The sequence below is a fragment of the Myotis lucifugus genome, unplaced genomic scaffold, assembly GCF_000147115.1.
Source record: "Myotis lucifugus unplaced genomic scaffold, Myoluc2.0 scaffold_44, whole genome shotgun sequence".
NCBI lineage: Eukaryota > Metazoa > Chordata > Mammalia > Chiroptera > Vespertilionidae > Myotis > Myotis lucifugus.
Window position 1 is genome coordinate 3,949,470 of NW_005871092.1, and position 26,269 is coordinate 3,975,738.

Genomic DNA, 26,269 nt, shown 5'->3' on the forward strand with positions numbered 1-26,269 from the left:
ACTACAATTCTGTGCTTCTTACAATACATTATTAACAGGCATAAAAATCAATTAATGTTTCCAAATAAGTGTTGCTCACAAAATCACACAGTGTTATTTCACAGTGAGAGTAATTCCTTTTACAATTCAATGTTTCTTTGTACAACAGGCACATAGTTTAATACCTTCCCTCAGGGCATTTCTGAGCTTTAGGTGTTTAGAAAGAAAGTCAAAAGTCTCTTTCAAATGCAATCATTAGTTTGTATTAAACTAAAATGCCAGATGCCAAGTCTCCAGTCCCTAAAAAGAGTGTTTTAAAAAAGCAGATTTACATCCAAATTAAGTTTTATAAACTGCGGTCATAGGTTCTGTCACTTCTAAACACTAGAACTATCTGTGGATAAAAATCTACATTCAATTGTGCAATTTTTTTTTTCCTAAATCTGAATGAAAATCTTACCCCAGTTAATCGCTGTGTTAATTTTGCTACTTTCAGTGAAAAACCCAGGACCGCTGACGGCTGATCTTCCGATCGAAGGACAGGGCCTGACCACCTGTCTTAGTTTTCTGTGCTGATGGTCAATAGGGGAGGAAATAGCCACTAAATATAATACCTGACACAAAGTTCATGCTCAATGCCGGTCAGTTACTGTTGTATCTCCTTAAAGAACTGCCCATCCTAGTGTTTCCCAAAATGTTTTCCAGGGGGAACCAGTGAGCGGTTCACAGATGTCCTGAAGGGAAAGGGTCCTGGGGTCCCGAGTTTGGAGATGCTGGTTAAAAAGGCTGCGTCCTCGCAGACCCTGCGCCTTCACTGCGCTGAGTGCACAGGGAGTTCCCGGAAAAGAGGACCCACGGCCAAACTTTTCCCAGGGACACCTTCTGCAGAACACCCCGGACATCCCAGAACACGCTCCTCCCTGGAGAACAACGGGAATCCCACAGCTGAGCCTGCATTCCCAGCCTTTCCCAGGTATCCCCTTGGCTCGACCGCACAAGGGAGGCTCATGGTGTTTCTGTTGCTAGTCCCACACATTCCACTCCAGTTCTTTCTCTTTGTCTTTCTTAAAATGTAGGAGATCAAAAAGTCCCTCCCTTCTTCTGAATGACTTGGGACAGTCTCATTTTGAAAGAGTGCAGTTTCATATTGTTTATTATTGGGGGTTTTTTTTGTTTGTTTGTTTTGTAACTTGACTCACAGCCTTTCCCTGGAGGGCATGCATTTCAGGTTCAGAGAAATGCAGAGTAAACTGTAATAAATTATTTACAAGCACCTAGTTTGTTTAATCGTACATGGACGCCATCCGCTTCTGGGAAACAATGAGAATAAATCTAAGCAAAACCGGAAACCTTACTGTGATGATGTGGGTGTTCTCGCAACGAGGCCCTGAAGAATGGGTTTGTGCTAAACAACATGAGGGTCAGCTTGCCTGGGTGAGCGTAACTTTGGTTGAGATTTTTCTTCCTTAAAAAGGGTTTGAAGCACCAGTTAATTACAAAAAAGCATGCATATTTATTCTCACCGAGCTGAGTGGCGAGGGAGCTAGTGAACCATACATTGCATTCCCCAAAGCATCTGATTAGATTCCTAGAAATTGAACCAACCGAGAGGGAAAACAGAACCAGAGAAGCTGAAGCCGTGGTCCCTGCTCGGGCTGGCCTGGCCGCGGCTCTAGCAGAATCACAAGCAGGGCAGCACCGTCAGCCGCTAGGAAGTCTGCCAACTGTGACATTCTGGAGAAGCAAGAGGCGGTCTGAGTAACCTTGATCGCTAATGGAGGGGATGAATGCAAGAGTCTAGCGACACGTTTGCTGGCCTACATAGGGAGCACCCAAGGGGATAACTACGCCTCCCCGTGTGTTCCCCCAGACGCAGAACGCCCAGTTAGTAAAACAGAAGCCACAAGGTGAAGTCCACACTCCACCCCGGAGCCGACAACACTGACGGTAGCTGAATGGTACACGAGTTCCTACCAAGAAAGGATGTTCGAAATGGAGAGTGGAGGTTGCAGCAGCACAACCTTATTGCTATGAGTTCCAAATGAGATTATTTCATTCAAAGTGAAATATTAGTCAGTACCCTTCCCTCTCCCAAACACAGAATATTCATGAGATACGATTAGTGTTTAAAATCCAAGCTTATGAAAGCACAAACTTCATTCTCAGTACTTTTGTATTAAATTCAAAGACGATATGCAATATTCATTAGGAGAGTCCCTCATCCCATAATACCTTGGAGAGGGGGAACAATGAGCTGTGAGAAAATGTTTTAATAACACATCTTTAAGAAATCACCAGAAATTACCAAAATTAATGAACACTTATGCTCCCCACTCACAAAAAGGCACCTCTGTTATGAACAGACAAGTTTTCATGATTTGCTGCTACGCGGCATCAGGGTTGAGGCATATAACCCATTAAATTTTTAAAGAACCTTGATTTTGCCTCACAGCTAAAGACCCATAAATGTCTCCAACCATTCACCAGGCATCAGGCCACCACGGAGGCCGCACGGGGGGCACACTGCCCTCCCCGAGTGGGGACCAGGCCCCCGACCAGGCTCATGCACACGCTGTGTGCAGCACAGGGAGCCCTGTGCCGGCAGCCTCGGCCAGAGCCCTTTCTGCCAACAAGTCTCGCAGGCCAAGCCAACCACGCCGGCACAGCTGCTGTGGTTGGGGGATCTCCAAGGAACAGCTGTACCTGTGAGAGGAGGGACCACCCGGGGGGGAGGGGCGGGAGGGGGGGAGGACACAGCTAAGAAACGGAAGTCATTCCTAAATACTTGCTGGTCATTTAAACGCAGTGGTACATTTTTATCTGCGCAAAAGTTGTCAAAGTCAGTTTTCTGGCCAAGTTCACCTTGAATCCTGCCAGCCAAAGGTACTTCCTCGTGTCAGATATGTGACCATGTTATCTCCATCCCTGACCTGATCTAACATTGTGTTTTCATGTAGCTCTGAAAACACGTCCTCAATCTGACCAGCACAGGGATACCTGGGTGTGATGTACACCTGCCCATTCTTTCGTAAAGCACTTTGGGTTGACAATTATTTTTAGAGGAAGATTAAGTTAATCAGAAAATATACCAATGAATTCCCCGACAGCATTAAGTATCACACAAGATTCAGTTCTAGAATACTAGTACAACTACATTTTTTTCGTCCTTCACAGTAATTAGTCCTTAACAGTTATACTTAAAATGTAAATCTTTAATAAACTCCGAAATCTTTTCTGAGATTTCATTTTGTCATCTACTGATTAGGAACTGCAAGCGGAGGCTGGGGGCCCCCAGAGCGTCATCTGCGGGCCGCTGTGCGCCTCGGTCGGGATGGTCACAGGCCCACGGAGGGGAGAAGGCACTTGCTTTCCAGGAGGCCACGTCAGGGCAGGGCAGGCCTGGCCACAGGACGCACCTCCCACCTGGAGCCATAAAGGGCTGAGCCCACCCGGGGCTCGTGCACGCCCTTCACCTGCCGGCCGCTCGTTATTACAGCACCACAAAGCTCAGAAGATATTCCAGGAGTTTCTGCCGGTTACACTGAGGTAGGAAAGTGCTGCTGAGTTCCAAAATAGACACTCTCTTTTGTTTGGTCTCTTTGAAAACCTAGAGAGAAAGTTTCAATTAAATGCAAACAACAACAAAAAAAGGACATTTCCGTCACCAGCCCTGACTGGTGTCCAGAAGCAGTAAGACGTGGGAAACTGCCTCCTGCCTTTAAGCACAAGCTCTGCCCGTGTCTGTGAGCGGGGCGGGGCGGGGTGGTGGGTGCAGGTGTGGTGCTGGTTTCGGGGAGGGCAGCCCGTGCACTAGCCTCTAACATTTATGGTGGAATAAAGCCACAGACAGTCCCTGACAAAGCCCCCTGGTACCTCCGTGGAACCCAGCGCCACGTGATACGAGAAGTAAAGCACGGCTGAGGCTTCTCCTAGCAATACTTATAGCAAAACACAGCGAAATCGGTCAAAACATGGGGCGCCATCAACACCCCCGCTTAGCAGCCCAAGCATCTGGAAACACAGGGACACATTCTATGCAAACAGGTTTGGAATGAAGGTGAAAACCAGTAAAACTCTGGAACTTTCAAAGAAATCTGCACTGGAGGGCCTCGCCTTCAACATGCCCCTCCCGTCCCCAAAAAGGCCTTCAGGGCTAATCCAGCAGGAACGGCTCCGCTCGGGGTCGACCCATCCCAAAGGGGGTTCAAACAGACCGGGTCTAAAGGGGAAGAGGACGGAGGTTAACACATGCTTTTCTACCGCAGGGGCGGGCACTTACCCCAATATCCTTAAACATTTTCACAGCATTCTTCACGAGACAGTATGTGGCACTCTCAGCTGTAGAGAAAGAGTGAGACCCTGTCAAATGTTCAGGCCCAGCAAAACCCATATCCACAGTGAGAAGGGCGGAGGCCAGAGCATCAGAGCGAGTCAGCAGCGGGGCAGTTCCATCTCTGCTGCCGGTGACCTGTGAGGTCTGGAATGATCTGCTGTTTCTTTAAACCTACTTTGCCATCTTTTAAGAAAAAAAAGGGGGAGAAGAATAAGGAAAAAGAGAGAGGCGGGAAAGGGAGGAAAGGAGACAGGAAGGGAAGGAGAGAGGAGGAAGGAAGGAATGGGGGGAGGAAGGGAAGGAGAAATCCTTAAACATCTGCCTTGAAGGGGTTTTGTGAGAATCAAAGGAGACGTGCAGAAATCCCCTTAAACGGCACAGGTGCTTCCTTGCAGCAGTGGGGCCAGGAAGAGAACAAGCCTGGAGGTCAGAAGGTCCAGCCCAGGTCTGCCCATTAGCCAGCTACGTGGCCTGGGTGGCTGCCTCATCTAGAAAGTGACCGATCTAGATCAGATCTATACATCTCTCTAGGTAGAGCTCTAAAAATTCCTATTCACAGTAGTTTCGGTTCTAAACCCTATGTGTATAAAATGCTACCCCCACCCCAATCACACCTCTTACACAACAGACAATGCCGAGTGCCAGCCAGGAGATGGAGCAACTGAGCAGGCCCAGCTGGTGGGAGTGCCAACCGGCCCAAGAGGGCAGCATCTGGCAGGACCCACCAAAGCTGAACCTACACACCCTGTGACCAGGCAACTCTGCTCCTGGATATGCACCCAACCTGATGCGAAACACGTCCACCCAAAGACGTGTGTGCAAACCTGTGCTGAGCAGCACTATTCCCAGGGGCTCTGAACTGCCAACAGCCCAAATATCCATCAACAGCAGAATGAATGAATAAAATGCGCTAAATATTCATACAATGGGCGACTATAAAGCAACAAGAATAAACAAACAACTACATGCAACAACATGCAGGAACCTCACAAATGATGGGACTATAGAGTGAGAAGTCAGGATAATTTTGCAATTTCCCCCCCTATAATTAGCATTCCTGTAATCCAAGAAGTCAGAGATTTAAAAGAAGCCAAACTAGTGGCCTGCGTACCATAGGCAGCAACATTTCTTTCTGTTCTCGTTATGAGGTATTTGTGCAGCCTCTGCAGGTACTCTGGCTCCGGGATGGGCCCGCTGAAGTTATGGATGAACATGGCAGCGGAGCTGTAGGCCTCCAGCAACGGGCCGAGCAGCCTCTGCAGGAAGGTGATGAACTGCTGGTGCTCCTTGGATTGGCTCACCTGTGCAGGAGCGGAGACAACGCATGAGGAGGGACAGGAGCGACGGCAGGCTGACAGGGGACCCTCCCGGGAGAACCAGTGACTGAGAAGATGCTCTCACAGTCACTGCACAGAGCCGCCTGCCGCTGGTGCGCACAGGGAGAGCCTCTGTGGGGAATGACTCCCGGTGCTGAAATGCGCTCTTGTTCGCAGTCATTGACTTTTACAGGACTTGAGATCTGTGTTCATTGAGCAGCTGCCTAGAAGGAATCGTGGTACTTGAATAGCATAATGATGACACACTGTCACCACTGAAAGTAGCTGGTCCTGAGGTTGGTCTCTACAGGGTTGGAAACCTGACTCAACAGTCACTCAAGGGCACAAAAAGGTCACATGACAAGATCACAAGATCATCTCTGTCCCCACTTCCTGGCCACCCCCCCCCCCCCGCCCCGTTGGCCTTCAGCCCACAGTCCAGAGAGGTCGGGTGATGGTGAGGCTCTCCCTGTACCCCCCAAGACATGCATGTTCAGATAAGCCGCTCTGGTGTGTGGCAGCAAGATCATCGGCCCATCTTGAAACTAATAAAACCCCAAAGGGAAAAACTTCTGTCATTTGGAATCTCCAGAAGCCATACCTCCTGCCTGTGTGTGTGTGTGTGTGTGTGTGTGTGTGTGTGTGTGTGTGGCGAACTAGGCGTGTCATCCCACTGCAGAGAAAGTATCCACTTAGGGTATTCAGAAAAGATGGGTCACTATTACTGATCTCTAAAATTATAAGTTAGACAAAACTGATTTTTCTAAATGAGGGACAATCAAACTTCTAAAAATCCAAATTTTCTCCTCTGATAGGATTTGTTTTCATTGAAGGCAAACAGCTGATGTAGAACATTCAGAAGGGATGGCAAGACTGAGAATGGCTCAGAAGGAGCAGCCAGGCCAAGGACAGGTGGGTGTTATTCTCTCCCACAGCTGGTGGGGTGCCCCCTTGCTTGGTGACTGAACACTAACACGCCTCTTTAGGGGCGAGTGCGGGTGGGCACAGGCCTGGACCTGCTTGTTCTGTGCGAGGTCATGAACGGCGCCATCCAGGACATTCACCTTCCTCCATGTCCGCTCTTGCTTCCTCTTCTATTCAATTATACTCAAGCTGAACAATTTCAGGTATTAATTCAACAGCTCGAGAGCCTTTATTCTCTAGGCAGAAAGCACCGCGCTGTGTTGTGGGTACTTTGGCTAAGAATAAGTTACCAGGGTCCCAGTTTATCAGCCTCATTAGCTAGTGGCAACATGAACCTCAAGTCATCACTGTAAAGTCGTCTGGAATTCTTCCCCAAAATACCTTCAGGTAGCAGTCTCGCTGCTCCTCACCGAAATCACTGTCTTCGTCTTCTTCATCGCTTCTCCAGGACAAAGGTTCGGGAAGCTTCTTGTCCCACTGCTGCTCAGCAAGACCAGGGCTGACGTCTTCTTGGTCATCTTGCTATGCCAGGGGACGAGCAAGAGTCAGCAAACAGGCACAGGCACACGCCACTGCCAGCTGGACCCACCACGGCAGTTTCTCTCATTCCCTCTCCACTCTTCTCTGCCCACCACTTGCAAGGTCCATCCATCTCCCTCTCCAAACGCAGGATCACCCGGGAGAGAGCAAGGAAAGAACAAAGGAAAGAAGGGGGAAAGCTACCAAAGACATCAAATAAAAATGCCGTCACCTCTTCTAATTTGATATCTACTTTTCCAGGCCATACTCACTCTACTGAATTTACCAACATTAAAACAAAATCTCAAAAGAGAAAAATGCTATGTGCAAGCTACAAGCACACTGAGAGTAAAACATCTCATCTTAGAACAACTTCAGGATCTGGAATTGTCAGGATATGTTTTAGACAACACCAGTTACACAGAAGGAACCAAAATGTCACACAATCCTGAAGACATTTACTCTCCCCATGCTGATTTTTCTCGTCTGTTCACCTGGATTTGACTACAGATCTAATGTAATTATTAGTTAAAATAATTGGTTAAAGTAGTTGGTGGAAAGGACAGGAGCAAGAAACTAAACTAAACAAAGGCAAACAAAGGTGAGCGATTGATTCCCCTTACCTCTGCGACCGTGAGAATGCCGTACTGGAGGAACCTCCCCACTGTTTCATGGCAGACTTGGTAAAACGTCTGGCAGGGCTGGAAAGAAGAGACATTTCAAGGTCAATGTCATGATCCTATACCTCTTTTAGTAAAAACAGAAAAACACCGTACAAAGTAGCTGCCAAATATGTCCATGATATGACCTACCTCACTGCACTGGGCAAGTCCTAAGATTTCCGATGCCCGCCCTCCTGATAAATATGGGTGGTCACAGGCAAAGCCACAGAAGAGGCCTGGTTCTCCGGATTGGCAGAGCACACAGTGTGGCAGCACCCAGAAAGGGTGCTCCCAAGCTCAGCCTCCCCCCCACCTCAAGGGAAGCAGTCCTTAGAGGGGCCACTTGTCACACCCCACCACCTGTTCTTCTTCTTTACAAGACAATTTCTCTGCAAAAGCTCTCAAACCTTTGTGTAGATACTGTACACAAAGGTGGTGGATGAGGAAACACAATGTTCAATATTCAGAAAAGACCCAGGAAAAGGATAAAGGCAAACCTGAGAGCCTATTTACCCTCTCCCTTCCCACTCCGCCCCCCAGGGCTGAGGCAAAACAGATTCCCCAACAGGCCCAGCAACATGCCTCCTGTGAAGAAGCCCGTGGAGGAGGGCCCTCATCACACACGTGCTCACAGACGTCCCAAGTGCAGGACAGTAGACTTTAAATAGAATATGAGTTCTACCTGTTGATGACTTTGAGGAAAGAGCACTCTCTACTGCTTAACACGCATGCCTCGTTATAAACATCTGCAAGTGCATGGACATAACATGCAAGCTCATCAGGACTGCTGGGCCTCAGTCTCCCCGTTTGTAAAGTGAGGATGGGGCTGAGCAGATGATTTTAAGACTGTTTCTGACTCTTATCATCTGTGGTTCCATCATCCATGAGTGAGCATGTTAATTATTTACAAACCTCTGACCCAGTGCCTTATGCAAAATAAGAGCTCGGTAACCTTGGACCTGACTGATGCAGAATGTCGAGCAGTTGCCCAACACACCTCACGGGGGCACAAAGCGGTCACTGGAGCAGTGACCCCAACAGCCACATCCACACAGTTAACAACGTATTAGTCTGGAGTAGAATGTAAAGCCTCGGTAACAGAGAAAGACAAAGTTGGTTTATGTTTTCATAAAAATGCTCAAGAAAAAGAGAACAGGCAAAGAGTTGTTACTTACGAGAGAGATGGTGCCCTCGTTAGACAGCAGGTAGCACAGGCTGGCCGCCTTCCGCACCAGCTGCTCCTGGCTGATCAGGGAGGAGGCCCCACCGGCAGGCGCGCCCGCACCCTTCTTGTTCAGGACTGCGTAAAGGCTGCAGGCTGAGGAGATGAACGCATCAATGAAGCCGCAGCCTCAGAGCTCCAAGGAAAACCTCAACTGGCTCGGATAGCTTGGACTACCTTAACAGCTGCTACATCAAAAATAATTACCTGCATTTCAGGGTGAATTTAAATAATCCCCTCAGGACTTACTTCTCATGTGTCCATGTGATCCCAACTCCATCCAAGGCCTTCCTCCGGGACCCGTCCCCTCTGCTCTCTTTCTCCCTGTGACCCTGATCACAACTGAGCCCCACCACTCACATCACCACCACGTGTCTGTCTCCTCTCCCTCAGTCTTTCAGCTTCTGGACAGCAAGACACCTTACCTCTCTCCCTCAATCATAAGTGTAATACTATGCCGTAATTCATGAGCTACTTACTGAATAATAGATGCAAAAATAAGCCATAAACAGTGATACAGCAGATTATATTCTTATTTGAAGTTAAAAATAGAGCAACACGTTCCCTCAAACAGGGGTTATCATCCAAACTGAAGTAGACCCCAGGGTGTTTTAGACCCTTGTATTTTTCTATGAAAATGTTCCAGGGCCCAACATACCTATGATGGCCTCCATGATAAAGACGTGCAGGACGCCGTTGCTGTAGAAGTTAAGTTCAAAGACTGATGGGACAGTTGTGCTGGGAGTAATAAAAAACTCATCATTCCTGCTGGTGTGGGTGATTGTGACGCAATTTCCCAGCAGCTGTATGGCATGTATGACCACATCTTCGGAATTTCCCGAGAACCCCAGGTCAAAATCACGGGCCAGCACTTCCTCCTTCATCACAAAGAAGTCCTCCACCAATGTGGAGAGATCGATTCCCTAGAGAAACACACAGAAAGGTCTCAGGACAGGGAAAACTACTTCCCAAAAGGCTGAGAGGCCGTTCAGAGGATTTTTTCTTGCCTTGGCTTTCCTGCAGCTCCATGTCAGCACATACAGAAAGAGGGTCACACCACCAATGCAGAGAAAGGGGAAAAAACAAAAAAAAACCTGATTAAAAAGCTGGTCCCCCAGAATGTCAAGAAATGATATTCCACATCCAGAGAGCACTCTAGCCACACATGTGCTATGAGCACATAAGATCACGGAGAGCAGAAGCCACCATCTGAAAGTAAGAAGTGCTTATTTTTAGCAAGAATTTCCCCATTAAATACCTATCTGACAAATACTTATTGGGTGCCCATAGATACTGGCATTTTTTTTTTGTAAAAAGGCGCCAGTAGCATCTTAGCATTAGTGCATTGTAGGAAGGTGGAACGTGCACTTTTTAAAAATCAAAATAGCTAAACACAAATCAAAATAGCTAGGAAACCATTCGCTATCTGCATGTCAATTAAAATTATGCCTATTTACATTAACTATACCAAAGTATGTCTTACTATTACTGTGTGTGTGTATATATATGTATATGTATAGTTATTTACATTAACTATACCACTCAAAGTATGTCTTACTATTACTGTATCTATAATAATAAAAGCATAATATGCTAATTAGACCAGATGTCCTTCTGGATGAAGCCGCGGCAGATGGAGGCTGAGGCTGAGGCAGAGGCGGCCAAGGCAGCAGCGGCGGGGGGAGCCCTTTGCATGAATTTTGTGCATCAGGCCTCTAATAAATATATATATATATATTATATATATGAACATATACATATATACACACACACACACACACACATATATATATAAATCACAGTCTCTTGAGTTTTTTTCATGTAGATTTTGTCATTGGATTTGTAAGCTCCTGTGGGCAGGGTCCTTAGCTTATATAACTGTTTGTCTCACAGTCCTCGCCAGGAGTGGGCCAAATCTATCAGTGAATCGGGTGTGAGCAGCTGACAGAGCATTCTCACGCTTAGTCTTTAGCTGCAGGTGACGCGGTGGACATACCTGCCTGTGTCTATAGAGGAGCAGGCAGGCCACGATGTGTGTTGACATAATGGCACAGGATTTGCTAGCAGCTGAAAGGCAAGCACAGAGCTTTAGTTGCACTTTTTAAAAAATATACACAGCTGAAATTTTTAAAAGTACCTAAATCTTAAATAGGAGTATTTAAAACTATAAAAGTCCTCTACCACATTCCCCATAAAAGTGATTTATCAAAAGGAAGTTACATTATACTGTGTTCTGGGCCATTAGAGATCACTATTTGTCATATAACAGAATTCAGTCTAAGGTAGGTGCACCTTCAATTGAGGATAATGGAGTTTAGTTACTGACTGACCTAGAGACACCTGTATGGAAATACCAAGACCCAAAGCCTGAGCCTGTTCTCCGAGCTCTACAGCACATCCTACTGCTATTTCTTGACTTGTCCCAGGCGGCAGTCTACTGTAACTGTACTTGTATACTCCTCCCACAGGACTGAAAGTCAGAAAATCTGGGCTCAAAACCTAACTTCTACACTGATTAATTTCACTACTTGGGGGAAATTAATTAAATTCCCAAGCCTCAGCTTCCTCAGGGGTAAAATGAGAGTACCGCCGTCCATGGGCTGCATTAGAATGAAATGGATGGCCTGCCACAGGACCCACAGTGATGCTGCTCAACGTATTTTCACCTCTTCTTTCAACCTGGCCCAGAGGTAGGTCAGAGGTGGGGAAGAAGGGGACATCAATACATTTGAAATGACTCTAGTCCATACACAATACTCTGAGTTTGTAGAAAATTATAATCATATAAATCAAATACGAGAACGTCTGTGGAATAATCTGAACTAGACACCATTGGGGGTTTTTCTGAGATGATAATGAATTCAGGAATACTTCACTCACAGCTGATATTGTCTCCAGTGTATAAAAAAAACAAAAAAAACAGTATCCAGTACTATATTTATAGCCATCAAAAAGAATGTTTATAAAGAGTTTTTTAAAAACATAAATGTATATTTGTGTTACAAATGGAAGAGAGCACAAGACAAAACTGTCAGAAGGATTTTTAGAGACTAGACAGCAACACCACTGGTTACTTGGACAGTGGGTTTTGTCTTTATTTTCCAACTCCCCAGCATTAAGGATGTATTATTTTAGCATCCAGAACCCAAGCACGGGAGACACGTCAGATGTGCCTGAGAAAGAACAGTCTGTCCGGCACAAGGCAGCAGTGGAAGCGGAAGGAGCCAGAAGAGGCATGGAAACTCCACCAACGTCGGCAGGAAGTGCTGAGATTCAGAGCTGAGCGGGGATGTGCAACAGGAAGTGGAGACAAGAGCCTAACCGGGCTGCATACCAAGGGACTGGGACGCTGCCCCAGGACTCTAAAGCCACCTCTACCACATGACAGGACACTGTAATCTGGACTTGAGGTAGACTGGCTCTGCACTCACCGCACTCCACTCTGGATCCCTCCCACATACAGTGTTTGTGTACAACTACCCCCTGAGAACAGCACAGGCTCTGTAGGTGCTGAACCACTAGCTCCTCCATCTGTGTCCCCACAGCTAAAGCCAACTTTACACAGAACGGCCCCTCGATATTTGCTGAATAATCATGGGGTCAGAGGGGGAAGGGACATGCAACTATAAACCTAGAAGCTGCACTACAAGTTAGTTCAAGGAAACACATTCATGAGCAAAAGAGGTAACAAATCACTGTGGCAATACTGTATGTTATTAAAGCATGAGCACCCACTAATCACCGGGCACTATGTGAGATGTTTTACTCGACTACCCCAAATCCCCACCACATCACCTTCCGGCTAATAACCCATCTATCATCACCTGTGGATCAGGTACTGGAACTAGAAGTGGAACCAAAGCACAGCAGATGCCCGAACCCATACGGTCTGCCCTGCACCAGGCCGATCTGAACCGCAAACCACAGAGACGGTTGTTCTACTCACTGAAGAGGATGTGCTCAGCCAGATTCGCGATCAGTCTTCTCCGGAACGACTCCTCTGTCTCATTGCTGGACTCATCAGGGGACGGCTCGGCACCTTCAGCAGCAGCATCATTGGGTCTGAAAAGTTTCCTTAAAAATTAGACTTCTGCAATCCCACTCTTTCACAAAGCAAATTATGATGGCCTAAGGTATGAATGTATAACACACTGTAAATTACTACATATTCTAAATTTAAACCACAAGTAGATTATTTCTATAGGTTGTTTTTCTCCATGGTATACTCTACTATGCCAAATATACTCTCTTGGAGGAAATACATTATTTAGTTATAACTAAACAGTCTACTGATACATCATTTCCAAACCCACTGGCTGAAAAGAAAATGCATAAAGCAAGATACCTCATTTTAAAACATTTAGAAAAATTTGACTTGAACACATTAAAGGAAGGGCTTACTCTCCAAATTCTCTAACACATTAAAGGAAGGGTTTAATATTCAAATCCTCGAAGTTACAACTCATTCTGGATTCTGAAAAATTCACACAGAAAAAACTCATACACTGCACATATGTACAATGTGTATAATCTAAGCTACTATCAAAAAGAATTCAGTTCAGCCCTAACCGGTTTGGCCCAGTGGATAGAGCGTTGGCCTGCGGACTGAAAGATCCCAGGATCGAATCCGGTCAAGGGCATGTACCTTGGTTGCGAGCACATCCCCACTAGGGGGTATATAGGAGGCAGCTGATCGATGTTTCTCTCTCATCGATGTTTCTAACTCTCTAACCCTCTCCCTTCCTCTCTGTAAAAAATCAATAAAATACATTTTAAAAAAAGAAAAAAAGAATTCAGTTCAAACATTTAAAGGCATAAAAATCAAATGAGAACTCCTACCTGATTCACAAAATCAAATAGATTTTAGAATGCAAATAAATCAAAAAAGCCCAAACTATGAAAGCACATCACTTCACCACCCCCTATACGACCAAGAGAAAAGTTACTCAAGATTGGAAGTGAAAACAAGAACATGCATGTTCCCATTACAGTTAACCTATTTTTCTTTGCAATGTGAGACATAACAGATATCTGACAGTTTAGTCAGTAAAAAAATTCCCCCACACCTCACCTTGAAGGAAGTATAGCTGGTAGCAAGGCTTGTTCCAGAGACAGTGGGGCAGACACAGGTTTCTGACTCTGGTTTTCTAAATATTCCTGGAGGGGAAAAAACCGAACAATTACTCTCATTGTCTCACTTACATAAACATATACAAAATATACTCAATCTTCAAAAAGTAAAAAGGGAGTTGTTTCATCAAATCAGCTACGCTACAGAAAACTACTTCTTATATCCTAAACCATCTTCAGGAGCCCAGAATGACCCATAGGATGCTGTCAAACATGAAATCTAAGAACTGAAAATACGAAGAACAGAATGATTCTGAAGCAAAATCATTTATAAATTAAAGGAGAAGATTTAACTTTTCTCACATCTTAAATAAATTATTTGACATTCCCAATATAATTACTGGTAACCGACATAATTATGCTTTATAAAGGAAATCTGACAACCTGAGGGTCACATAATATTCAAAAGAACTTCAACCCAAAAGCAAATCATAACAAGAGAGAGAAGCTGTGCAATCTTTTTTTTTTTTTTTAATAGTAAGAATGATGGGGTTCTTAAGAATTGGAAGCATTAAGGTCAGAAAACATCTAGCACAGCAATTAGAGTCTTTTAGAATAAAACCAGGAAGTGGAACAGCAGGAGCAGGACTCTGTCCCTGACCCCCTGGGTTCCCAACTTCATCACCCATTCTTCTCTCTCTCTTTAACCAACTGGAAAATCTTAGGAATTTACAGTGCCAGGATGTCAGGGACCTAGCAGTCCCAGGCTTCCCACACCACGAGGAGAGCCCTACCCCTCAGAACACGAGGGACCTGGATCCCACTTCGTTAATCAGAGCATCATCCTAGTGTGACTAGGACCCAGCTTTTAAGGGTTGTGTTTTGAAAAACTTCCCCTAAAGGCAATTTAAAAACACGATATAAAATATTGATATCCTATTTAATAATAGACAAACATGGTAATTGACCGTACCTTCGCTACACCTCCCATGGGCTAATCAGCGAGATATGCAAATTAACCGCCAACAAAGATGGCGGTTAATTTGCATATGTAGGCGCAAAGCGGCAGAGCGAAGACTGAAGGCGGCTCCGGCCGGAGCGAAGGCCTGGGTCCCGGATGCCGGAGGAAAACCGGTGCCAGCAGCCAGGGGAAGGGAAGGCCTGTTGCATGAATCTTTTTGTGCAACAGGCCTCTAGTATATTATAAAACAATATGCAAAAGTCTCATGAATTTAAAAAAATAGCAATAAACGTTGAACCCGATGTCGCCCAAAGATAGATATTTACTGTCCTTTGTTAGCTGGTGTACTTTGGTGGAAAAATTTAGGAAATGCCATTCTTGACATAGTCCTCATTTTCCAAGAGAAGAAACTTAGGTGACAGAAGGAGGACTAGAGGCAGGACCAGGGCCCAGACCTGACCCCGAGCTACCCCAATGCTTTAAAACAGCTTCATTCCAACAGACACTCACCTTTAAGGAAAATGGCTGTGCAAAATCCACTCTGACACACCCATAGTTTTTCCGTAACATTCTGATGACGCCTCTGGCTACGCTCCACAGGCTCTCGTTCTTCTTAGGTTTTCCCTATATTCCGATTTTGAAAGAATAACATGGGAAGAAATAAAGCTCACACATATGCAAACATTCTGTTACCCAAAGAATAAAGCATCTTATTTCTTTTGTTTTTCATGGTTCATATTGAAAAAAACAACAGCGAATGAACACGGGAAATAAGTATTCATTGACTGAGACCTGTCAGAGAATATTTAGAATTCATAGAGTCTACAACAGCGGTTCTCAACCTGTGGGTCGCGACCCCTTTGGGGGTCAAATGACCCTTTCACAGGGGTCGCCTAAGACCATCAGAAAACACATATATAATTACATATTGTTTTAGTGATTAATCACTATGCTTTAATTATGTTCAATTTGTAACAATAAAATTGGGGGTCACCACAACATGAGGAACTGTATTAAAGGGTCGCGGCATTAGGAAGGTTGAGAACCACTGGTCTACAAGATGTAATCGTGTCATCGGGAGAGGTGATTTGGTCAATGAAAAACCAAACACTAACACTAATTCATTTAGCACACTATTTACAGCATTCACAAAAACACAACTGCGAACTAATGAAGGATAAAAATGACATAGGTTGAACAGTATTCTGCAGTTCTCAGATAAAAATAAGATGTCAAAGAGGTCACTTATGGGAAGCCTGATGATCACCAGAGTCCAAATACCTAGCATTAGGCAGCGAGTGTCAAATCCAGCCCCATGGTGACCTTTAATCTGACTATTCATTCAGTAAGCACTTAGTGACTATTTAATATGCATATGGCACAACGATGGCCAGATAATGGACACGGGACTCAGATATAACCTCATGAGACAGCGTGAGTGGAATACACATTCAGAATAGACACCTAACAAACTTGAGGGGGAATCTCACAACAGGTACAGATAATAATCTGTGTCGATCACTTAACTTTTAAAGCCTTCAATTATCAAGGGTCCCTGAGCAGCAGATGTGTTCTGGGCAGCAGGCCTGAAATAAGCACCTTGCCCAAGACTTCCACACTAAATAAGAACAACACTAAATTCCTCTGGAACTCTCACAATGCCAGCAGGAATGGTACGTTGGTAAAAGCATTTTGGGAAACTGTTCGGCAGTATTACGAAAGCTGAACATGTGTAGACTTTATGACCCAATTCCAAATTCTTAGATAAATGCCCAACAGAATGCACATATGGTAATCAAGAGTATTGTGGAGAAATGATCAGTCAAAAACCAGAACCCAAACTGTTTTCCTACAATAGGATAAACTATGGCGTATTCATGCACGGGAATACTATGAGAATAAACAAATTAAGCAAATGCAACAACATGGATGAATCACATAAACACCTGCCTGAGCAAAGGAAACCAGATACAAAAAGACCACACACTCCAAAATACCATTTATTGAATTAAAGAATAAGCAAAACTACTCTACTCCTTCAGAAGTCAAGGTAAGTGGTTACCCTTGAGGGGGCAGCAATGAGAGGGGCATAGGGGGGTTCCTAGGGTCCTGATAGTATTTTCTTGAGTTCAGTGCTGGTTATGGGGGGTGTTCACTCTGATAATTCAAGCTCCATCTTATGATTTGTGCATTCTTCTAGAACTCTTATACTTAATTCAGTAAGAAGCTTATAAAAAACATTACTGCCATTTCTCAAATTAATTTATAGTTGCTTTGTCAACAGGATCCCACCAGTCCTTCTGGCTAAAGTTAAAAAAAAATCTGCACATATGCAGTAAGGTCCTGGGGAGAAGCCACACAACCCCTTCCCCCGCCCAGCAGAGATGGCCACAGTGCCAAGTGTTCTCTCACTTCCCAATCCCATGACCATGGCCAGCACTGGCACATCTAGGCACGTCACCTCCTCCGGGTGCAGGTAAGCACCACATCAGCACCACCAGTCGGGCTGAGGCGGGAGACGGAAGCTACTCCCCACACCCACCCTGCCATGTTTCCTACAAAGCTTTAAAACTAGGTAATTCTAAAAGCAACAGACTTGAAAGCAAAGAAGAGTTGGGGTAGGCAGTCCTCTTACCAGCTGTTCGCCATTGTAGTGACCTTCGATGATACGATCGTAGGAGATGCCCACGGGTATTATCAAGATGTCGGGGATGGTATTGGTTGACAGAGTATCTACCACAACTGACAAGAGTCCTGCCCGAGCGCAGGAGGTTTTCCCACTCCTGGAGCGTGTGCCTTCCAGAAAGATCTCCAAGAACTGCTGCTGTCGAAGTAGTTCCACTATGTGCTGGACATCAGGAGAAAGTCACACATGAGTTCAAGACTGCCCAACTTACAGAAGGCTCAGCCAAGTTAGATCTTAGAAACAGAAAGCAAAAGCCTACGTAACTTCACTACCGACAAAATATTTCACTCACACAAATAACAACAGGGCAGCTCCTTTACTGCTGTATTTTGGTGATGATAAAAAGTAATCATCAAACCCATACCCAAGCAATAATCAATCAAATAATTACTCGGACAACAGTCTCTCTTCTTCCATCTACTGTGGTAACGACCACAACGGCTTGGAGGCTAATTAGAGGTGAGACATACCCCGTGGAGCAGAGCTCTATAGAGAACATCCTTCCGTCCATCTGGTGTTTCATCCAACCTCCGTCGTATGAAAAAGCCCCCAAGCTTATGGATCAAGGTACTAGAAATTCAAAAAGTTACAAAGAAAGCTCAAATCCCAAGTTACTTCCAAGCATTTGTCAGGTGACTATAAACCACATGCTGCTGGAGCCACTGACAGTGAGCATGTGGACATTTCCCATTTTCCGGTCATTGCCGTTATTCGTCAGCCTTCAGAACCTCACTCCGTGTGCTGTGGCTCTACTACATCGGTTCCCAGCCAAAGAAGCCTCTCTGACACATCACCCTGCACAGTCGATGCTACAGAGTTTCAGAAGATTATGAAATACTGCTGAATTTTAAAACCCTGCCCAGGCTCTCAAGACATTGACCGTTAGACCTTCCAAAATCTTCCTATGGCACATTTACTAAAAAATGAATGTGATGTTACACAAGCTACTTTGCAGAAATTTCTCAAATAAATATTGTTCAGAGAGTGTTCTGTGAGACAAAGATACTTTTATCAAAGTGAAACGAAGTATAACCATCCTTTCAAATCACGAAACAGGAATCTGCTTCATATTCCTACTCACAGGAAAGAAACAACATTTTTCACAACCCCGGGTCTCTTTCTATAATACTGATTGATTTTTTATATGAACTTGAAATTTTCTAAAACTTAAGTCTTTCTTTCCAAATAGAGTGATATTCATATAAATATACATATATATATGGTATCTTTTATAGTCAGTATAAAAAGGCAGCAGTAAGATGCTCCTAGAGCTTAGTATCACTCTTTGAGAGTAAAACCCTGCAGAGTAAGTTCATATTAAATGTGATTAACCACCCATTAAAATAACTCACCCTGGAAAGTGGTTTGTGACAAAAGAAAGATGCTAATAAACAGGCCAGGCTATCTAGTCTGTCATGTCTGAAGGTCAAGCAATGACTGGCATAGAGTTACCTGACAGGACAGCCGAGTTATGAGAAATTATCAGTGTTTAGCGAGCACTTCCAAGAGATCCAAGTTTAGAAACTGTAGAGCATGAGTACATGCGTTATTCTGCTTACAAAAGAGGCAAACTGTTATGGGCAAGACTTCTCTAGAACCCAGACTTTGCTCTAAATCTATAGCTACCAGCAACTTTCTGATGACTTTCTAATTCCGCTCCCCAGCTTCCTCAGTAATGGGAAGAGGTGCCCAGGAACGTAAACTATTCTAGTCCCTGGAAAAGCATGTCTGTCCTGTGGGGTCATATCACACTGTCTGATAGATTAGTGAGCTATCTGAAGGCGAGGTCTACGAATCTGTTCACTCCTGTGTACCACATAGCTGAGTAAGCATCAGCTGACTTCATGAACGGATGGCTTCTCGTCCGTCGTCCATGTGAGTCTGGTTGGCCACAGAACTCTGAGCTAAGCAATTAGGAAGGAGCTCCTTGGACTGTGAGGCTGAGGATCAGACTTCACAGCTTGCAAACCTGCCAGCCCACTTCTTTCCAGTCACTCTAAAGTCATCCTCTTACTCGCTACAACTCACAGAGCTGACCTTACAGGTATTTTAAGCTATGAAGTTTGAAACTGCAACTTCACTAACCAACAAAACCTACTCCTCACCAATTGCCCATTGGTGATCAGCTGCCTTACCTACCAGTGGTAAACACCTGATTGTCTTCCTCCCACCTCACCCCCTCTCCCCCTCTATTCACTCATCTGGACTAGCATTTGCTCTTGTAAATTCAACTTAATAAACACTCTTTAAGTCGATGCCCTCCTCTCCAACCGCATTACAGTGCTTTTAATTTAAGCCTTCGTTACCTTTTGTGTGAATATTGCAATAGAGTCAGAATTGCTCTTACTCCCTCTAATCCAGAAGGACTTTTCTAAATGCAAATCTGACCATGTCATTTCTCAAGTACAGGATACACTCTAAACTCTTGGCTTAGAAACCATTTTGACCTAGTCCTCACTACCTATGCAGTCACCACCTCCAGCCTGCAGCCCTCCAATGCATCCAACATTCCAACCCTACTGAATCGTCTGCCATAGCCTGAACAAATCATGCTTTTGCATTTCTGCCTTGTCACATACTATCTCTTCTGAATGGAATGCACTTCACTCTCCTGAAAACCTCTAAAATACACACTTTCATGTGATACTGTAGCGGTTGTAGGTTTTTAGCCCTTCTAAATTATAAGATGGAAGTTAACAGGTATAGTTCTTCTTAACTACCTTTACACCACCGCCACCACCCCACCTCCCTACTGCCAAGCCTGATACAGTAATTTGCTGTCTTGTCTTTCTAATTGCCCTTTATCCATTTGGTAAATATTGCCCATAAAGTTTAGGCAGAGTTCACCAAGTATCCCATATAAAACACAGAAATAATGGTGATAGTTTTAATGCTTTTTTGTACATTTCAAAGTTTTCACAATGACCATGCATTACTTTTATAATGAAAATAAAAAAATTTCAACATCATGTCAAAAGGTACAAAAATTCAGAATATAATCCTTTTCATACCTTAAATTACAAAATAAGCTCATCTTACCTGAAGATGGGGATGTTGAGGTTATTGCCCGAAGCAATGTATGGTGCTTTGATGTTATGACAGAAGAGAATGAAGGTGAGCAGCAGATAGTCGATGTGGGATCTATGAACCGGTAGAAATATAAGCGGCAAATTCATCTGGTGAAAGGAAAATGCCAAATGTAATAAGTTCAAATGTCCAGTTCAATCATACTCTGCAATTTCATTTTTGGTTAGAGTCACTCAGACACTGGCTAATAATCTGTGACTCATTCTTTAAAAACATTTTCCAGTGTTCTTTCAATTTAATATGTATCTAGCTAAAAACAACTACAAAAAATTATATATATATATACACACACACACAAACAACTACTATTTTTTGTAGTTGTTTTTAGCTAAATATTAAATTGAAAGAATACTGGAAATATTATTGATATTAGAGAAGGAGAAAAGTAATCACGATTTCAAGTTGCACTCTGGCTGGTGTGGCTCAGTTAGCTGGGCATCCTGTGCACGGAAAGGTTGCCAGTTTGATTCCTGGTCAGGGCACATGCCTGGGTTTCAGGCTCAATCCCCACTAGCAGGGCATGCAGAAGGCAGCCAATCCATGTTTCACTCTCTCATCTATGTTTCTCTCTCTCCCTCTCCCTTCCACTCTCTCAAAATCAATAAAAACAATTTAAAAGAAAAGAGTTCAAGTTGAGCCCACATGTCTCTGAGAGCAGCTCTCATTAGGCAAGAGCACAGGTTTCAGAGTCAAGCCTGATGCAACCTGTAATCCCAGGCAAACCACCTATTCGCCGTGACTTGGAAAAACTTCTTACTCCATCTGAGCCTTTATTTCCTCATTTATAAAATAGGGATTGTTCTACCTAATATTCAGAATTGTTGCAAGGTAATTACTAAAGGAATCCTGCATGGCTGGCAGGTCCTCCGCTGCCCCACTGCCCCTCGCACACACAGCTCTGCAGTCATCGTCCTGGGGGAAATCTCCCAGATGGCTTGGGAAGCACAACAGTATGCAAGGGAACAATTTCAAAAGAATCATAAAATCACTCTTCAAACATGGAGAAGATGGAATGACATAGTCCCATATTTCTTGCCTCGGTTGCAGCTTTAACCATCTCGAGTTGACCCTTGTGAATTTGAATGTTCCAAAAGAAGCTGTTGAACAGTTTTAGCAGCACCCATCCAGTCAGTCTGAAAGTAAAAACAAATTTAAACGTGTGTGTGTGTGTGTGTGTGTGTGTATACATAGTGCTAGTAAGTGACTCTGTGTGCCTGTGTATCTGAATTGTGGAATTCAATAGCTAACTTTACATATGTGGTACTTATAAAAGTATCCATTTATTATGGACTAAAATCTTACATTTCACCTAACACTTAGACCTTATAAGCAAATGGCCATGCGAGTATTTCAGAGAGCAGAACAACAGAAAACCACTCCCTTTTAGACACGGGTATGTGATACCTGGCTCACACCTAGTCTAGAAAGCAAGTATCAGCGGGAATGCAATGGCTGCTTCAATTAACAGAGGTGGAAGCACCTTAAAGCCAACCACCGTGCTACTTCCATAAAAGATGAATCTATAATAACAAAAGCGTAATATGCTAATTAGACCAGATGTCCTTCCAGACAAAGCCGGGGCTGCAAGGGAAGCCAGGGTCCCGGGTGTCAGAGGGAAGCCGGTGCCGGCAGTCGGAGGAAGGAAGGCCTACTCTTGCACGAATTTCGTGCATTGAGCCTCTAATAAGAATATAAAGAGTTGGGTGTGACATCAGACTATGTTAAAGCATCTTGGACCCAGAGGAAGTCCCATGGTTCCACCCTGTTTTCTCATAACAGATGGTTCTCGTTGGAAACCTTCTGCCTTGCCTTTAATACCTGATCATTGCTGGTGAGACAGTGGCGACCATTTCTTCAAGGATCCTTTTGGCTCTCTTTCTCACTTTATTGATGGCTTTGGATTGCTGCTGAGCAGAGCCCTCAGGGTTTAATTCAGCAGCCACTTCTGCAATGGCATCTTGCACTCTGATTTGGAAGTGGAAAGACAGACAATGTATCTGATACTGTACATATTCTGTACTTAGCATTTTGTAAACCATAGCTGTAAGTCACGAAACAAAATGTACCTCCTCTTTAATGTGTGGCAACATCTATATACATAAAATCCTAAGCGACCGTTCAACCATTAGCTATGACGTGCACTGACTATCAGGGGGCAGACGCTCAATGCACAGGCATGGAAACATGGAACAGTCTGATGATCTCAGAGGGAAGCGGGGAGGAGAGAAGATGGGAAGAGATTAATCAAAGATCTTATATGCATACTAGAGGCCTGGTGCATGGATTTGTGCACCAGTGGGGCCCTTCAGCCTGACCTTCGGGGATCAGGCCAAAACCGGCTCTCCGACATCCCCTGAGGGGTCTTGGATTGCAAGAGGGCGCAGGCCAGGCTGAAGGACCCCACTGGTTCACGGATCTGTGCACTGGGCCTCTAATGAGATAATAAGCTCAAGTTTGAAGTGTTTTCTTTGGTTGTCTATTAAATATTAAGGCTATCATATTCCTAAAGCAATGAACCCCTCAGGACTCTGGAAAACCTATTTAGGAATTTAATTCAAATTCACTGGGTAACAGCTATGTGAGTTTGAATGTTCCAGCTGTGCTGGGGGAGACACAAAGCTGTACCCCCACCCCAGAAGAGAAAAAAAGAAGATTACCCATTGAGGCATATGATTCAGAGGCATCCAAAACTCACTGTCAAGTAATGTCTAACTTTACTTTTGAGGGCTTAATTATTCACATTAGTGTGACTCTATTAGAACCATATATAAAACTCTCTAGGAAGGATGCAAGAGGGACATAAATATTGAAGTTCAAAAAGGCAAAGCTCAAGACTAAAAGAGCACAGAACAATAAGCAGTGAGATAAAGGGGAAGATTGTATCCAGTTTAATAAACCTCCCACATGACGTAGGGGAGAACGCATGAGGTTAAACCTCCTTAAATCACTTCTGACATTCTAGTTACTAGTCAAAATACCTGCATAGAATAAAACATACTTGAAGGTTTTTACCTAGAAAACAGAGTAATAATCCAAGGGAGTTTCAAATAACTGTGTTTTCTCCCACCATTGCTACCGATATTAGACTCCACACAGCCCCACAATTCATTAATATGAAAAGACCAAAAAAAAAAAAAAAAAAAAAAAAAAAAAGAAAAGACCAACCCCACAGAACATTCTTTGAATAGCATTTATTTCAATCTGGCCAGGAACATTTTCACAAGTAATTGACATGATTATTACATCTCCATTATCAACTGTTCATTCACTCATCATTCACTCATTCAATAAATATCTGAATACCTATTATGAGCCACACTGTTCAGGCCTTAACAACCACACCACAGAGCCTGCATTGCTGAGCATCTTTCAATCCACCCCTGTCTCCAGCTACCCAAATCCAGGGAGATGTGGAACATGGGCCACACCGACCATGTGGAGCAGAGACCAACCTTCTTCCACATCCCCATATTCTAATGCCTGATCTCCACATGATTCATTTCCCCACGCCACATGAGCTCCAGCCAGTCTCTTCCATTTGCAAGCAAGCTCCTCCACAAGCACAGACAGTATCTTGGTCTCCTCACTGGGTAACAGCTATGTGAGTTTGAATGTCCAGCTATGCTAACAATGACTTTCTAGTACAGAAGTTTCTGCCTAAGTACACAATAACTGTTTGACAGACATATCAGACTTGCTTCTCTTTTGGCTACAAAATAGAAAATGCAATGTCTTAAACATCCATATTATAGAATACTTAACAGAAAATTTTGGAAGTTATGTGCACCACTGACTCCAACTTGCTTTCATGTGTTAGAAACCCATTCACTTGTTAACCCATAAAACAAGCCTGACACTCTCACAGGGCATTGCCCACCAAAACCACCTGCTCTGTCTTCCTTGGTTTCCGTGTGGAGCTTAACATTTAACTTGGAAATGCAAACGTCTCTGGAGACAGAGTCCCAGAAGCACTAAAGGTTAATAAAGGAAATTACTTCCTGGCTCCCACTCCTGCCGCCCACCCACGCCTCTCCCCTTTACCAAGGTGCCCCTGCCCTTACCGACTGCTGTTCAGTACGTTTTCTGTCACGTTGGTGGCAAACATGCCTTTATGGACGTCTCGCTCTTGAACAAAAAGCACGTAAGAAAGACGCCTTGCCAGCCATCCTCGGTGCCTGCAACGGGAAAAACCCTTTAGCAGAGAAGCACTCTAGGAACACTTAAAACAAGCTGCTTAAAGTACACAGTGGTCTCTCTCCTGTAAAAACAAGGTCTTGTTTCATCCACTCCCGGGATTGGGCTTCTCCTGTAGCAAATTCTCCCTAGAAGTTCAGACAATTTTATTCCCGATTTTTTTCATGTGCTCTCAGCTAAAATTTAAACTGGGAATTTGTGTATTAATGCCTAGATCGTGTTACTATGCCAAATAATAAACCAAATATATAAGCAAAAGAAACAGAAATATATTACTTTATTAATCCCTTACAAAGAAGCAAATATTTAAGCTCTCTATTGCTATACCGCTTATAGCTATAGCTATGGGCTATAAAAGATAATTTGGAAGTTTTCATACCACCCAGGGCTAATTTTTTGTTATTGTTGTTATAGTAATTCTTCTAAAGTTGTATTCTAGGCTCATGAAGCCAGAATTTCTAAGTCTTTAAAAACACACACACATACACACACACACATAAAAAAACACGCACACATTCAACATACCTAAGGGATAGAACAGATTCCTCACAATGATTATGTGTTATTTGGATGAGGAGTTGGGCACAGGTATCTCAGAATAAGAATGCTACAAACTCTCATTATGCAATGATTTGATACCATTCCTACTGAGTATATAAGGCCTCATTATCATTTCCTCCATAATGATATTGATGTAAATGGAAGATTTCAATTATAAATCCATCCATTCTGAAAAGAACCAAAAGGCCCTCGAGGGAGGAAAAGTCATCTGAGGAGAACTGTTTATGAGGCACATGCTCCTCCAACTCTCTTTCTTTCTTCCTCCCTTCCTTCGTCTCAATTCTCTGGAAACTTGGCCCAGTATGTTAAGTGTTTAATTCTAAACTCTTTCTTCAATGAAAACTTTCAGAATTATTACTGGAATGTATAGAGTCTAACCTCTCTATGAAATCCCTTTTCAATAGACTAAAAGCTTTGTGTGTGTGTGTGTGTGTGTGTGTGTGTGTGTGTGTTCGCGCGCGCGCGCACATGCGTGTGCAAAACCGTTCAGACTTTGCTTCATGTAACACACAGAAGATTTAAATAGCCAACTCAACTGCACAGGCAGCTTATCACATTGAAAAGTTTCATTCTGCCTTGTCAATATAACTTTCTCTTAACTGCCTCCAACTGAGGGCAACAGATGGACCCCTTGGCTTCCTAGATTAAATGTGTACTTACATAAAGAAGAGACCCTATGAGATCTCTTTTCTTAGGATCTTAAACCAATGAACCAGGATCTCTCCTCTCACCTTAACTGTGGGGGGGGGGGGAGC

The 26,269-nt window shown here is 43.9% G+C and overlaps 1 protein-coding gene across 6 annotated transcripts in view; it reads right to left on the reverse strand.

Moving 5' to 3' along the window:
- Positions 1 to 1,468: 1,468 nt before the first annotated feature.
- Positions 1,469 to 26,269, reverse strand: part of GPAM (glycerol-3-phosphate acyltransferase, mitochondrial) — a 31,616-nt gene continuing 6,815 nt past the window's right edge. For 4 of the 6 annotated variants that reach the window (XM_006088127.3, XM_014455266.2, XM_023753357.1 and 1 more), the window contains 17 exons: positions 24,821 to 24,934; positions 22,578 to 22,724; positions 21,796 to 21,892; positions 20,712 to 20,848; positions 18,143 to 18,242; positions 17,622 to 17,834; positions 15,497 to 15,610; positions 14,027 to 14,112; positions 12,902 to 13,017; positions 10,952 to 11,022; positions 9,614 to 9,878; positions 8,909 to 9,051; positions 7,695 to 7,772; positions 6,934 to 7,074; positions 5,424 to 5,613; positions 4,259 to 4,317; positions 1,469 to 3,586 (listed from right to left, as the gene is read on the reverse strand). In XM_006088127.3, the coding sequence (XP_006088189.1) occupies positions 3,470 to 3,586; positions 4,259 to 4,317; positions 5,424 to 5,613; positions 6,934 to 7,074; positions 7,695 to 7,772; positions 8,909 to 9,051; positions 9,614 to 9,878; positions 10,952 to 11,022; positions 12,902 to 13,017; positions 14,027 to 14,112; positions 15,497 to 15,610; positions 17,622 to 17,834; positions 18,143 to 18,242; positions 20,712 to 20,848; positions 21,796 to 21,892; positions 22,578 to 22,724; positions 24,821 to 24,934 (2,188 nt within the window). In that variant the 3' untranslated portion in view covers positions 1,469 to 3,469. Of the gene's footprint in view, positions 3,587 to 4,258; positions 4,496 to 5,423; positions 5,614 to 6,933; positions 7,075 to 7,694; positions 7,773 to 8,908; positions 9,052 to 9,613; positions 9,879 to 10,951; positions 11,023 to 12,901; positions 13,018 to 14,026; positions 14,113 to 15,496; positions 15,611 to 17,621; positions 17,835 to 18,142; positions 18,243 to 20,711; positions 20,849 to 21,795; positions 21,893 to 22,577; positions 22,725 to 24,820; positions 24,935 to 26,269 lie in introns of all 6 variants that reach the window. The other 2 variants (XR_002829086.1, XM_023753356.1) reach the window with 2 other exon arrangements.